At 35.3% G+C, this 15,398-nt stretch overlaps 1 protein-coding gene across 5 annotated transcripts in view; it reads right to left on the reverse strand.

The window, feature by feature from the left end:
- Positions 1-15,398, reverse strand: part of PAM (peptidylglycine alpha-amidating monooxygenase) — a 162,530-nt gene that overhangs the window by 29,610 nt on the left and 117,522 nt on the right. For 4 of the 5 annotated variants that reach the window (XM_063295388.1, XM_063295387.1, XM_063295384.1 and 1 more), the window contains 3 exons: positions 13,980-14,167; positions 11,780-11,851; positions 1,885-2,202 (listed from right to left, as the gene is read on the reverse strand). In XM_063295388.1, the coding sequence (XP_063151458.1) occupies positions 1,885-2,202; positions 11,780-11,851; positions 13,980-14,167 (578 nt within the window). The remainder of the gene's footprint in view (positions 1-1,884; positions 2,203-11,779; positions 11,852-13,979; positions 14,168-15,398) is intronic. The other variant, XM_063295389.1, reaches the window with a different exon arrangement.

Consider the following 15,398-nt stretch of genomic DNA (forward strand, 5'->3'; position numbering starts at 1 on the left):
TAATGTTTTGAATTGTGTCTAGTAGCTAATGGAAAGGCAATTACAGCAACCTCAAAATGGGTGTTACTCTGCAGGGGTGGGATTATCCTATCAACAGTTTGACTGCTATGATCTGGACTAATCAAAGGTTCTCCAAAGGCTGCCCCATCTAGGGCATATTGTAGCAGTCCAACTGCATGGTGCATCATTGTCAATCTTGTCATTGTAATCTCACTCATTAGATATGTAGTCCATCTTTCTGTCCATATCATATAAGCATGCATGTCATTTCTCTCTGGCCTCTATTTCACTTCTCTTGCCCCCAAGATGGACAGGAAAAAAAAAACGTGATCACATACTCACAATACCTGAAAGTCATCTGTTATATAAACATTCACAACGTTTTCTTTCAACCTTCTATCCTTTTCATGGTATGATAATGACTAATGAAAAAATCTACTCCATTGTTTCTAACAATTAAGCTGATTTTAATTATGATTGAAAATCAAGTTTACTAATGTAAAGTTTAAGTTATTTCTGCCCAGTTGTCTACATTTCACTATCTAGTACAGCAGCTCAATTTGTGAGTTTATAGAATGTAATAGACAAGTAGATGAAAAACATGAGCAAAACCAAGAATAACAAATCTCTAAATTGAAGTAACACCACAAGTATTGCTCTTTTACTTTCCTGTGAAATACAGTCTCCAAAGAGGGGGTATGACTAGGATTAGTTGTGCTGCAGTTAAACCAATATTTTGTTCACCAGTTTCCAAATAACCTTATTTTCCCCAAATAATTATCAAAAACTGACCTAATTAAGCATTTTTGTCACTTGTTTTTCAACAGAACAGAGATGCAACAGCAATACTGTAGTAAAGTCTCCTGTGCAATATCTACTCAGAATAAATGCCACTGAATAATGGAAAATATTTTCCATATATAGGATTATCATGTTCTTCACATTAACAATAACTTCTCCCTCCCCCAAATATTCCTTTTTATAATTACAGGAAATTCCTTCAGGTAACAAAAGGCAGGTTGCTTTAAATCAAGAGTACAAAACATATGGTCTCTGAACTCTATGCAACCTAAATAGGAGGCAGGCTATGGCTTCAAGAATTGCCCAGATAGGTGAAGCAGAATTATTTGTCCTCTTTGTTGTTGCATTTTTGGGTTTCACTGCAGCTCTTAGTCTCCTACTGGGAAGTGGAAGAAAAATCAATACAACTTTTCTAATCAGGAAAAAAAGCTGTTGTTTCATACATTTCCTTTCTCTGATTTATGTACCTATAGCCTCCTGACTTATTTCCATAGATAAGCTGGCTCCAGCAACCTATGCACCAGTTCTGTGTTTCTGGGGAAAACAATATTATATACAAAATAATAATGCTTACACTTTTGGAAAAGTAACACATAAATAGAAATGCAGGAAGTACAATCACATATTTATGTAAAAGTGAAATAAACAGAAAAAAAAACCCTGGCATTTTTCAGATTTAGCTAGCTTTCATTAAAATACAGAAATAATTTTTTTCTAGCTCGGTTTTCCATTGATATATCAAAATGGTAAACTTTGTTTCTCAATTAGCCCGCCTAGGTTATAAAGAAATTATATACAGATAATTATAGGATCAAATAAATGTGTCACAAGACTAAACAGCTTAGATGTCTAGAAAAAACATAAAAGCCCTTTGGGAAAGAGGAGAAGCACAATATGAGCACGGCTTTAATAATTCCTGATGACTATCCTGAGCTGAATGAATTTTTCATTTAAACATTTGGTACAAGGATTGATACATTTTTAAAACTCACCCCCAAACACATCAGTTAACATTTCCTCCTCATATTGCACAGTATGGAGCACAGTATTGGATACTGAAATATAAAAGTACCCCAAACCTACCTCCTGTCTGTTCTTTTTCCCAGTTCCCTACACCAGGTTTAGTTTGCTGCAAAGCAAAATGCCTGTTTTCCGGTGGCCTCAGAGTTGACTCTAATCTGTGAAACTTGTGGATTCTGTCTCTGACAAGAATGGTATTAGCCCTTTTGTCATTCTTGGAAAATACTCTGGCATCAGGCCAGCCAAGATCCTTCTTCTGGACTACATTGGCAATCTCAGCTACAAAATCTGATTCAGCCTTTTCTGTAGGGTTATACTTGTGCAGGTGAACCACATCTTCCCTTTCTCCTAGCAGCCTGGAAATGAGGGAATAGAAATCACCTGTGCAGAAAAAGAGAAAGAGAAGGGGACATGGGAGAGAAGAGCAGGCAAGTCAGGCAGGGTGCAAGATGCTGTAGTAAAGCTGACAAAGAACAGACAGGGAGATGATGATAGAAGCAGCAGGAAATGTACTCCATGATTACAGCAAGTTATTCCTCAAAGCTCACTTGGTTCACAATTGTTAGGACTCTATGAATCCTTGGCATGAATCACAGGCTGTTATAATATTTACATAGACAAAATAAAGTCATTTCAGAACTCAGACACGGGAAGACCTTCTGAAAGATGATCAGGAAAGGAGGAGAACCTAAAAAGATATAGTTATGTTAAACAGGAGGTTTTATAAGGAATATTTGGAATACAGCTACACTTACCTTTGAAACTTGCTTCAGCTAAACTGAATTATACTCCCAAATACAATGACCATTTCTTCTGTCCCTCAGAAATTCAAGTGAAAACAGTTCAAAAGAAAGTATACTCGCTTTCTACTAAATGTGGCTTAGAAGTCATATAAATGTCAGGCATCATATCTTTATTTTGTGTGTTTCTCAATTTTGTGGTATTGCATTTAGCAGATTGTTGTTATTACTATTCTTTTACTAATCTGTGATCTTTCCAAGTGATACTGTACACAAATGCTTTTTTATGCAGTTCAGGAAATAACAGCTAAATTCTCACTGATTACTAATCATATTTGGTACTAATCTGTATCTTGAGATGGGCAACCTGCAGACTCCCAAACTCTCCTTCAGTTTTTTTTTTATGTTTTTAGTGGAAAATGGAAAAAACAGATTATTTAAAACTTGGAATAGACATATCATATATGTAATAAAGTTTCAATGCTTTTGAACTTTGGTGTTGGAGAAGACTCCTGAGAATACTGTGGGCAGCCAAGAAAACAAACAAATGGATCATTGAACAAATCAACCCAGAGTTTTCACTCGAGGTACAAATGATGAGATTAAAATTATCCTACTTCAGACACATGATGTGAAGACCTAGCTCCCTAGAGAAGCCTCTAATGCTGGGAAAGGTAGAAGGAAGGAAAAGAAGGGAACGGCCAGCAGCAAGGTAGATGGACTCAGTTACAGTGGCAATGAGTGCATTGCTGGAAGACCTGAAAGACCAGGTTAGGGATTGTCATGGAGAATATCTACCTATGTGGTCGCTAGGAGTTGACAGCGACTTGATGTCACATAATCAATCTATCAGACATAATATTTACTGAAGCTTAGGGGAAAAAAAATCAGAGTACTTATGTGTCTTGGTCCTACTTAATTCATATCACCAACCCTCTTGTATTGGATCCCTCTTGTACATACTTGAAAAAAAAAGTATGATCCCCAGTCTCTGAAAGACTGAATCCAGTTTTGTACATTATCTTCTACTTGATTTTGAGCAAAACACAGCTTGTTTTTGCTGGAATATTATATTAAGAACTGCAAAAAGAGACATTGCCTGTTCATATCCACTCTGCTTTTCCTCAAATCAATTTTTCATGAATTAAGAAGTAGTAGTAGTAAACAGTAATTTAGTCTGAACATCAACAGCTATCTTTTTCAATCTATTGCCTTCTAAATGGGTTTGGCTACAACTCTCTGTAACTTCGAAAATTCATGCATAGCATATAGTATATAGTTTCAGAATATGTTAGTGCTTACAAATATCCAAAGAATAGCTAGTATTTACCTAATCTGAAAGATGCATCAGGTTTTATATATACTGGTCCTTTATATATAAAACAATATGAACAAGATACATATTTGTATCAAGATACAAAAGTACTTTTCTCTTGAGCAATCTGTACCTGCAGTAAACACTTTTCTATATTTGTAACGATTTGCAAAAGAATATTATTTATTAAACTACCACAGCAGAAGCAACTGCAAGGATGGGTGTAAAAAAAAGTCAAAATGGTAGTCATAGCCATGTGATCAAAGCTCTGCCACTTTTATGTCTATCACAGATAAAAGGAGTTGGCCTTTGTTCAAGTGGCTGAGATCACCATCTTAAGTTTTTTGACCCACATGTACAATCCTGCATCACAGTGTAGCTCTGATTTTTTTTTAATCTGTTCATGGAAGAGCCTGAAAGAAGAAAATAAAATGTAATTGAAAGAATCAAGATTTTGTTTTAAAAAAAATATCACTTACGGACAAATATCAGTAATATTTTGTTCCCTTCAACAGTAAAATTCAAGGCAAGTACACCTTCCAGATATTGGTTAAGCTAATTGCCATTAGAAAGTGGACATATCCTCAAAGCTATTACTAACTTATTTCTACTTGTCCAATGTATGCACTAGAATTATCATTACCATCATTATCCTCATTATTAATAATCATATGCTTTATTACTGCTTTGAATTCCAAATGAGAGCAGTGTGGAGGAATACCAACTTCCCTAACTTCACCATAACTTCAGCGAATACGCTGGTTCAAAGGCAGTTCCATGAGATTTAGAGGGTAATTAAGGGAGAAGTTGAAGATTTCAATTATTTAGTCTTTTTTTAAATTACATTTATGGAATTATGTCATAAAACATTTTAAAAGTTTCATGTAAAAAGAATAGTAAATACAAATAAATAATGAGGTAAGTAAGCTTCAAGCCTTTTGTGGAAAATCTATTATTAAGAACCAGCAAAGAGGAAAATTAAATCTTTCCAGAAATGACCCTAAGGAGGAATTGGCATGTTTATAAACAGTCTGGTCTCAATGATTTCTACTAAATTTCCAGTTTCACTCTTTTGACGGAATATCTCAAGTGAAATCTCCTGTCAGGAAATAATTATCAGAGTTAATATGACCAATTTTGGCTAAATTAACAAAGCAAATTGGAGCTGAACAAAATGTGTTAAGCCAACCTTGATAACACATTTGATAAAGTATTCTCAATGTTAGACTGCTTGCTTCCCTTCACCAGCCCTCTTGAACCTCTGATTTAAGGCATTTCTCATACAATATTTTGTGTTCTGCTACAATCATCATGGTAGATGCTCATATATAAGTTGCAGTTCTTTCCTTCTGCTTTCCTATGTTTCCTACTGTAACTGGAATAAACCTGCTCTGGAATATCTTACAATAAGTAATCAGGGTAAAATAAAGAACTGACTGTTCATTCAGCAAGTCAGCCATGAAAATTAGATTGGCTGAAGTCAAGAATGCAGGAACACAGTTTCTGGTATCAGGAAACACACGATAGATGCCGGTATTATTTCCCCAGCCTGGGCTTTGCATTGCATGTATTTTAAGGGAAATGGGATAGTGGCATAAGGTCAGGACCATCAATCTCCACCACACCCTCCAATACACTGATAAACTGACTACCCTTACTTAGGGCAGAAACTCAATCTGCAAGGAACTTCCTGATCCTTACTGGATGGAATAGAGAACTATTTTCAGTGCAGGTGCTATTGCTTCCTTTGAAGAGGCCAAGAAAGTCTGGAAGCCCTCCTAACAAAGGGGATGACTCCTTCAGGATGTAGCAACTCATCTCTAGAATCCTCTGCCAAGTCATCAGGCAAGTTCTCCAATGACTTTTAGAAAAATAGAAATGCTAACTGTATTTGTTCTGTTATTAGCTACATTTAATTGAAAGAATGCAATGTAATTTCCTTCAAATAAAATATTAATTTGAATGCATCAGAGAAACCCTATCTTCTTTCAATATTTTTTTTTTGGCATAGTTGCAGTATTTTCTCCGTTGCATCACTGATTTTGTCTAGGTGTAGAACTAGTACTTGTTTTTAAAATTTTAGTTTTGATCCATCTCCAGAGGCAAATGCTTCTTTTGTGTAGAGATCACCCTAGTCTTGTACAAGTATTTAATATAGCTGATTCTGCATTGCTTCAAGCTTTAAACTATCTGCCACTACAGCAATCTCAGTTTCTCATTGAACACTATATTTATAAACTTCATCTCCTGCACTGAAAGGACAGAATATGAAATCTTATTTAAAAACAATGAAGCAGATGGCTGGAAGATTTCAAAAAATGTTGTAAGGCTTGTGCATCAAATGCTAGCAATGTAACTTTACTGATGCTTTTGCAGGCTTCCATAACTTTATAGTCCCAAACCTACTTCAAAAATTCATAATGAATGCAATAATATTTCCACAGTATTTTTTCAGATACTGCATACAACAAGACATGACATCACTGATCTTTTATTTGAAACGAACTGGGTTACCTGTGTACTAAGGGTACACTTTAGATTCAGTCAGAGTTAGAATTCTGAGGCAGAGCAGGTTGATTCAGAACACACAGGACAGAATAGATGGATCTGAACTCAATCCATTTTGGATCAGGACTTTTCCAAAGCTCTGCTGCTGATCTGTTTCATTATTTATATAAAATCCCATAGAGGAGGAAAAATATCGGATTCAGGGACTAACTAGTCTGTCCTCAAAAGAGAATGATGCTTAAAATCGGACCATCACTTTGTGAACAGATCTTCAAAAAGAGATTCTTAAGTTTACTATTCATTCCACCTGAGTGGTGCACAGTCTCTATTCTGAACAGTTGTGTGATAGGCTGTGATAATTAGTTGATCAGCATAATGATTGTTTTATTTCATGAAAAAGATCAGTGAGTTCAACTCTTATAGGTTTGTCTCAAACAGCTCTGCCATACTGAGAATGAGAATAATTTTATGAGCTATCTTTCTCGCCGCATAAAACCCATAAATCTATCACTTTAAATGTGCCATAGGTATACCTCACAACTGTAAATTTTCACTGCAATTTTTATCATACTCTATCCCAACTTTTTTTAAAAGGTGCTTAAAATCTTAAAGAAGCATAGCTCAAACTACGTAGTTCTGAAAGGTTTAAAATCTATTAGTAACTGTTGGCTGATAAACCAATACACAAAAAAGATTAACTTTACCGTTTCTAGCTTTCCTGAAAATGTAATTCCATGTTGTGTTTGTGTTTGTGCCTTTGTCTCAGTCTTGACTCCTGGTGACTGCCTGACAAGTCCATGCAATTTTCCTGGCACATTTTCAAAAATGATTTGCCATTGCCTCCTTCTTAGAGCTGAGTGCCTCAGGCAGGGTAGAACTCCCAGTCTCCTGGTTTCTAGTCTGGTGCCTTTACTAGCACACCAGACTGGCTCTCAATTCCATGCTGGCGACAAACAAAATCGCAATAGCCATTGTGTTTTTTTTCCAAACTACTCTACAAAACAAAACAGAGCTCCATTGTCAGGACTGAGGCGAAGAAACAACGCTGAGCCAGGAATTAAGCTCTAGTCTTTATTTTTTCTACCATACACAGAATCTTGCCAAATTGAGCCAAACCAAAAGGTGCTAGGGAGAAATACTCCAGGCAATCTAAGGTGGGCCCTGTCTCAGCTTCTTGGCCGGCTGCCCAAGGTCCTCCACACTGTAAGACTGTTTCTCCCGCTGGAATGCACCCCTCCTTCCTCTCCTGTGAACTCCATTGCATCACCTGCATCCTCAGAGACACATTCCATCACATCCATTTTTCCAAACCCTATTTTTGATCTGTGAATCAATATGAATTTATAATTTATTTATTTCTAGGGGTTCAAGATAGGATAAATAACATTGCATCCTCCAATTTTTCTGCTAACAAAATCCCCCAGGTTAATTTGAGCTAAGAAAGAATAACTGGCCTGAAGTAAACAAGTGATCTTCTATGTCCAGAGTGCCACTGAACCTGGGTCTCCCCAGTCCTATTCTAACACCTTAAGCTAGATTGAAAAATCTTATTGAAGTAAAGACAAGATTGTTCAAGATTATAAGGAAGAAACAGGGGGAAAAATGGACGCTTACAGCAGAAGTGGTCAATGTGCAGCCCAAGGGCCATATGTCACCTACAGCCTCCTTTCAAAAGACCTTTTCAAAAACACTATTTAGAACTCTGGGAAAGGATATCTGTCACTTTACTGTCAATCTGTTGCTTGGGAAAGAGGTTGATGGGTTATAAAAAATCTGAAAGAGAACAAGGGGCCCCACCAATTTATGATTCAGGTATGCCATAATTGTCATCCTACCCACAACAAATTATTTGGAGGAAATATAGCCTTCAAAAGAAAAAAGACTGCCCACCCCCTGAATTAGACAATACATTGCCAATATAACATTCAAAATCAATCCATTACTTAACAGTGGGTCTTGTTCATGGAAAGGTATTATTTAGAGAATCATATAAATATAATACCTTTGTCATTAACAACCCAAGTGAAATCCCAAAATTACTTTTATTTTTTCTACTTATACGCAAAGCTAAAACTACTGCAATAAAAATCAGCAGGGAAAGATACTTTATATCAATTATTAAAAATTAATTATAGAAACTCACACACAGTCTTAAAGGATTTTGAATTCTTTCTTAGCCAATAACAGCTAAGAACGTGTTGCCATATAAAAATCTTGGGGCCATACATACATCTAGGAAGCAGAGATTTTTATTGAATAAAACAATAATGCAGTATCTCTTTAAGGTGATGCTTTTACAAGAAAAATCCCAGAAGAAGTATTCTAGTATTTTTTTAAAAATGCAAAATTTTCCTATTAAAATCAGATGCCACACCAAGAGTACATTAACTGCTATATTAAGCAAGAATTCCCAAGAAAAAAATGCTTAAGAGTATCTCATTCAAATCTACAGAATTTACTTTAGAGGAAACCTTGCAAAGAAAGGCTTGATGTGTGATACTAAGCCAACTGAGAATAAGAGCCCAGTTAAATGTCTATGGATGGTATCCGCACCACTTCAGTGCTAAGTCATAATACAGTTTATAGAAACAGTTGGCCACTTATTCTCCCAGCTTGGATGCTATATCATAAATTTCATTTTATATTGTAAGTTTCAGTCTTTCAACAGTAAAATGTATACAAAAAGTCAATGAGCGTTGTCCCCCAAAATAGTTACTTGTTAATTGGAGCGGTGTGTGTGTTTTGCTGAGCATATCACACAAAGCATATAGTCATACTAATAACAATGAGGAAATGAGTAGGCAGTGCAAATAATGAAAGACATGGTTGAAACAGCTGTCGGAGAGGGAAGAAGCTGCTGCCATTCCTCAAAGGGAAAAAATATGAGCACATTAGTTTATCTTCCCCTGACTGACAAACACATGTACAGCAGGATTTCCAGACCTCATGGTCGTTGCTGAGAATTCTGGGAGCTGAAGTCCACATATCTGGAGGTTGCCCAGGATGTGAAACTGGTGTGGAGAGTATTTATCTTTGAAAGCCTCCTTATAAGCTGTCCATACAAATGAAGATTCATGAAAATCAGGATCCTTAATTACTGGAGACCTTCCAACAGAAAAAAATGTTTTCATCCTCTGTATATGATGAAAAAAGGAAGAGAATGGGTCTAGCCTAGTATAAATATGGTCCTGGGAATAAGAGCCATTGAACTCCACCACTCTTTCCCTATGGAGATGTACTGTGTCCTTGTATTTACTTATACATATGAGTGGACCTGTATGTACTTATGTATGTACATTTAGGTATGTGTGAAAAGTGATTGTGAATATATGCAAATAAGTGATTAATTTTACAGGTAGTTAATTTTAACCAGTAGGAACTTATTCAATTAATATAAACTAATTTTTCCTTCTGGCTCTGCTGTTTTTGGGGGGTATGGCTTGACCAGCGCATATGTAAACATACATTTATCAGTGTGAGGTAGTGGTTAGAGTGTGGCACCAGAAACAGGGAGTCACAGGTTTCTACCCTCAGCCACAGAAGCTCCCTGGGTAACTTTGAGCCAGTCACTCACTCTCATCCCAACCTATTTCACACAGTTGTTCTTGTGGGGCAAAATAGGACAAGGGAGATATATAAAAATTAATTCAGGCAGTGCCCAACTGCCAATGGACTCTGGGAGACTATGTCCACCAACCTGAGCTCCTGAATGAAAGAAGGGACATAAATCTACCAAATAATTAAACAAAACATGTCCATATACATATACAAGTGGACCATATGAATATATCTCTTGGAGCAAAGTGTCCCCGTGACCAGTTTCAGTGGAGGTTGGAACCCTGGCTGACAAAGAAGGGACCTAGGAAGTGTACAGGATTTTTGTGTCAATTTATAAACCTTGCCACCCTATCTGATTTTCCTTTGTGTTTGTAGGGGGGTGTTTTTTCTCCCTTTTCTTCAACTTGGCTTTGAATGGAACTGTACTTTTCCATTTGTATCAGCCCCATTAGCTTGCAATGTAACAAACTGCTAAGACAGTAAAAACTTCCAAAATTCTAAACTGAACAAATGAGCATTCACTGAAAACCAAAAATGTTAGGTTGAAATGTCAACTTGTTGAAATATCTAGCTACAAAAGTAATGTTTTGTTTTTCAACTTATAGCAGTTGAAACAGCACAGAATTATGGCAAAGGGGCATATCAGGGCAATAAAGTATGAGTTTAAAGACAGTAACATTTATCAGCTAGTATTCCTGATGATCTGTGGAGAAGGATGATCAGCAACTTATGTTGCTGAAGTAAGCTAACACACAACTGATCACTGGATTACAAATATAAAGAAAACAGGTAGCAAGGACTTCATCAGATTAATTTGGTCAGATTTTCTTTCCACTGAAACATTCCACAGATGAATAAACAATGCATCAGAATTAGTCATTAATTTCTGATGCATTCTCCTAATACATACATTTTATATGATTTCATCTAATAGACACATTTTGCAAGTGAATTTCCCACAGAGAGTTAAATACCTTCACAAAATAAGGATTCAAACACATAACAATAATTGCATTTAAGGTACCGATTGAGAAAGTACAAGCTAGGTAACTTCCCTTTGCATACTGATTTACACCTGCTTATGTATGTGTGCAACACTATATTTTCTATATAAATAAAGAATGTATAGCTATAATTTTTTAATAAATAAGTGTTATATAAATCTAATTCTATTATCCATTCCCTGGCCTACAGTGAACTGCAAGAAATCATATCCCCAAAGAACACCTTAGTAATACCTTAAAGACATTAATGTTTCATTTGTTTAATGTAAGATGTGAAAACATGCAATTATACACATTTTGCAAATTTACAATGAAGTAAAATTTAATAATATCAAATATTAAAGCATAGAAATATATTAGTTCTGTGCAGATTTCCAGTTTCTTTTGAAGCTGCTCTATATTAGAGCAAACATAACTAAAAATTATTCTGTTATAAATATCAAGATCAAAATATACCTTTTACAAAATATATATGCATTATTTTTGTGTACTTTTGAAACTAAAAGCTACAAATTACGTGTTAATTCCTATGGAACACTAGTAAAATCTAATAATATTTTTAGTGGAGTATACAGACAAATAAGATTACAATTATATAAATTAACTTCGAAAAATCAAATTAGGTTGTGCTAGTCATTTGCAAGATTAGAGGCCGGCAATCCACTACTTTCCCTTAAAACATGTCTTATTTGGGGACCTACAATAGAGTCACAAGGATAGCTTTACATGTTAGTAAAAAAAAAAAAAAGCTTCATACTATTTTTATAACACTGCAACAGTTTTAACACTAGAATTGTAAAAGATGTATTTAAATGGACAAGTGTAATACATACCCTGATCTAAAACCTCCTCCTCCTCTCTTTTTGGCTGCTGTATTATCGTACCTGTGTCTTCATTTTTGATTTCTAAAAAAGAAAATGAAATAAATTTCATCAAGAAATTTCCTATTATAAATATGAGATAAATTACTAGAGAAATTCACAGAACTTCATATTCCTCTACACAGTGACATTTGTATCAATACCCAATCACTGTGGGTTTAATCTAGATATAGTCATGGCACGCAACAGGATCACCTACTCTGCCCCTTCCCAAAGCTGACTCTCTGAAAAGATCTTGGCAAAAGATTGGGCCTACCAGATCTGAGCTAAAAATTTGGAAGACCACTAGATGGGAGCAATAGTAGAATTTGTTGCTGCATAGTGATTGCTTGGAATTTCGTAGTTCTAACAAGATGCTTACAAAATGAAGGTGTTTACACTGATTTTACATGGAATCTTCCCTTCCTCCTTAGATAAGATCCCATGCAGTTCAACTGTCTCTTGACCATAGTCATACAATTTGGGATTCCTGGATATGTCACCACAGGCAGAAGAAATAAAAAATTCTGCTTCTTCTGGCTACTTTGTATGCACCTGAATTTAGACTGAGCCCCATGAGAAGCAGAGCAACTATTAATTTTCTGGGATGAGAATTAATTATTACTTTCTGGGATCAGACTTAATTATCAGAAAATATACTATCTAGAATTCATTTATAATTATCTGTAACTTGGCTCATTCTTATCCATAAGTTATTAAGCCACTTACTTTTTGATGATTCACAGGTGACCATATGTGAGAACTCAAGCTCACAACAGTTCCTGAATTAGTGAACTAAAGGAACATTGCCTATGCATCCAATTCTTTTCAAATAAATTACTATAGGAAGAGCAGATATACTAGTAGTTATATTAGCCAAGGAATATTTCCTCACAGAAATAAATTGGAACCAGGAGATTATTTCTAACATTTATAAATCTTCATTTTGTAAGCATCTTGTTAGAACTGCAAAATTCCAAGCAATCACTATGCAGCAACAAATTCTACTATTGCTCCCATCTAGTGGTCTTCCAAATTTTTAGCTCATCCAGTATAAAAACTAGGAAACATGTTCTTGCTGGTTACAAAGTCTTCAACATTCACAAGAGATTAGTATGATATTATGAATTATCTAGAATGTAGACTATACTCTGGAACATATTTTGGTTAAGCTTATAACCAAGTGGTACAAACGTATTTGCTTAGAGTATGGAAACATAGTCAGTGTTGCTCTACTCCACCTCGATATATCATCTGATGTTACAACGCATCATCTCAGTTCAGATATGGCATTATTGTGACAGCTTCTCTTCTGGAATGGCTATGAGGAGATTGGAAACATCCTTACCCTTTTTAAGCTAACCAAATTGGTTATTTAATCTTTCACTTACTTAAAAGTATGGTTTATTGAAATAGACCAAGATTAAACAGTATCTTTCAATCCTCAGTAAACACTACCTTAAAACTGTAATTTGGCCCAGTTCAGATGTAACTAAGTGCAGTTAGTTTAAGTCAGAGGACTGCTTTCTGGGTTTTTTTATGTTTAACCCAGAAGAAAGGGGAAAGAGAAACCTTTAGTATGTGACAATCAAGCAGGCTCATTTACACAAGATTAAACTGCATCTCATCTAAATTTCCAAGTGCATCTAACAATAAAACAGAATATAGGCAAGCTTCATTTGAATTGAATCTCTGAATTATTTTTAATTTTTATTTCACTTTTCCATCCAATCTGGATAATAAAGACAGTTAACACAAAAGATAAGAAAAAGATAAAGGGACATAATTAAAAATCAACCAATATTAACATTATTTTTAATGTCACACAGGATTAGACCTACAGTACACTAATAATAGATTCCAGTTTGAATTTGGTCCAATTATTAACATTTAAATTTTTGCATATAGTAAGATATAGAACGAAATAATATGACAACTAACTCTTAAACTGTTTAAATACTAAGCAACATTATGCCAGCTGAATGTACTGGTGACCACCTGCAGGGCTGTGCTGGATTTCCTCATACATTTTTTTTTCTGCTGCATATCTAGATACCAGCCTGTTTAAATAGATGTCTCAAGCACCTTGGTTGAGTTCCTAACAAATACTGTATATGCTCAGCCATATCATTCTTTTCTCTAGTGGTATTAGCAAAGGAATAAATACTTTTACCTTCATTATGTCCATGGGCTATCACAGTCATATCAGGCTTGACTGGAATAGGGATATTTGCTTCTTGAGGTATGCTTTTGAACATCTCTGGGTTAATGTTCTGTGTACAGGTCATGGATGAAACTGCATATTTGGCTTCCATGTAATACATAATATAGAAATTGCACATTTCATCCCTGGCTGTACCCCTTCATCAAAATATGAATAGAGAGAAAAGGTGAAAATACAAATTTTAGCTAGAGAAGAAACACACTTACAAAGATTAAAATGTAGAGGAGGGGAGGACATCTCCTTCCAATTACAGAGTTAGACAGCACTGTTTTTTAAAAAATATTTCACATTAAACATGCATAAGACTCTTGAAATAAAAGCCATTATCTCAACTGTTTGCTTAGCATTTACTAAGAACATTGTTTTACATAGTTTTATAAAGCATATTAGAACTTAAGAATTCCTAGCACTTTGAGCCTTCAAAGCAAACTTTTTACTTCGCTGACAGCTTCCTAGTTATCATTCAGTCCTATTAAGGCCCTGCCTGCTCATGTGTGGCTTCTATACATTTCATTTTTGTTCTGTTTTTGCAGATATATTTCACAAGCTTCCATCAAAATGCAATCCAGCAGTGCAGATTTCAATCAAGATCACTTATATGGAATGCAGCAGTATAAACTATTTATTCTTTCCTGAAGAATTCTCCCCCACCACCCTACCACCCATCCAGATGATATATTCCATTTACAAAATCATTAATAATTTACTCTTTTAATTTAGGACTCTTCTATTTAATGCATGCCAGATTCATTGTATTGCCTCTCCCTTCTTCTGCTAGGCCACAAAGTATAGATCCAAGTAAAAAACCTAGTTTCATTATGTTATTATGGGACACTAACTGTAGCATCTTTTATTTAGATTAAGTGATGCTATAGTAGTAATGCTACAGTCTTTCCTCAAGCTTAAATTGCAAGCTTTTTCCTTTTCTTTTAAAAAAGTAGGGTGTGCTTTAGAATTAATGCAAAAGGAAAATAAAGCATTCTAGTGTTTTGAACATGAAGAATGCATTTATTTATTCATTACAATTTCTGTTATCACCCAGCTCAAAACATACTCCTGACAGTTTACACAAAATATTAAATATAAAAGGCAAAACAAACTTAATACAAATACAGATACAAATCAGTGCCCTACCAAGTAACAGTCAACAACTAAGCCACAAATGACAACTCCAATGAAATTGCCTCCAGTAGAACTAGCTTGCAGAAAGCTAACAGAGAGGATGCCAAATGCACCTCTGGGAACAAGGTGTTTTGTAGTATGAGGAGAGACAAAAGAGAAGGATTACTGAGGACCTATGCTGTTTTCTATTTGTACAGAGAGAGAACCATGAGCATTCTTCCTCTGCATGCCCAGACATTCCATCTG

Source organism: Candoia aspera, chromosome 2, assembly GCF_035149785.1.
Source record: "Candoia aspera isolate rCanAsp1 chromosome 2, rCanAsp1.hap2, whole genome shotgun sequence".
NCBI lineage: Eukaryota > Metazoa > Chordata > Lepidosauria > Squamata > Boidae > Candoia > Candoia aspera.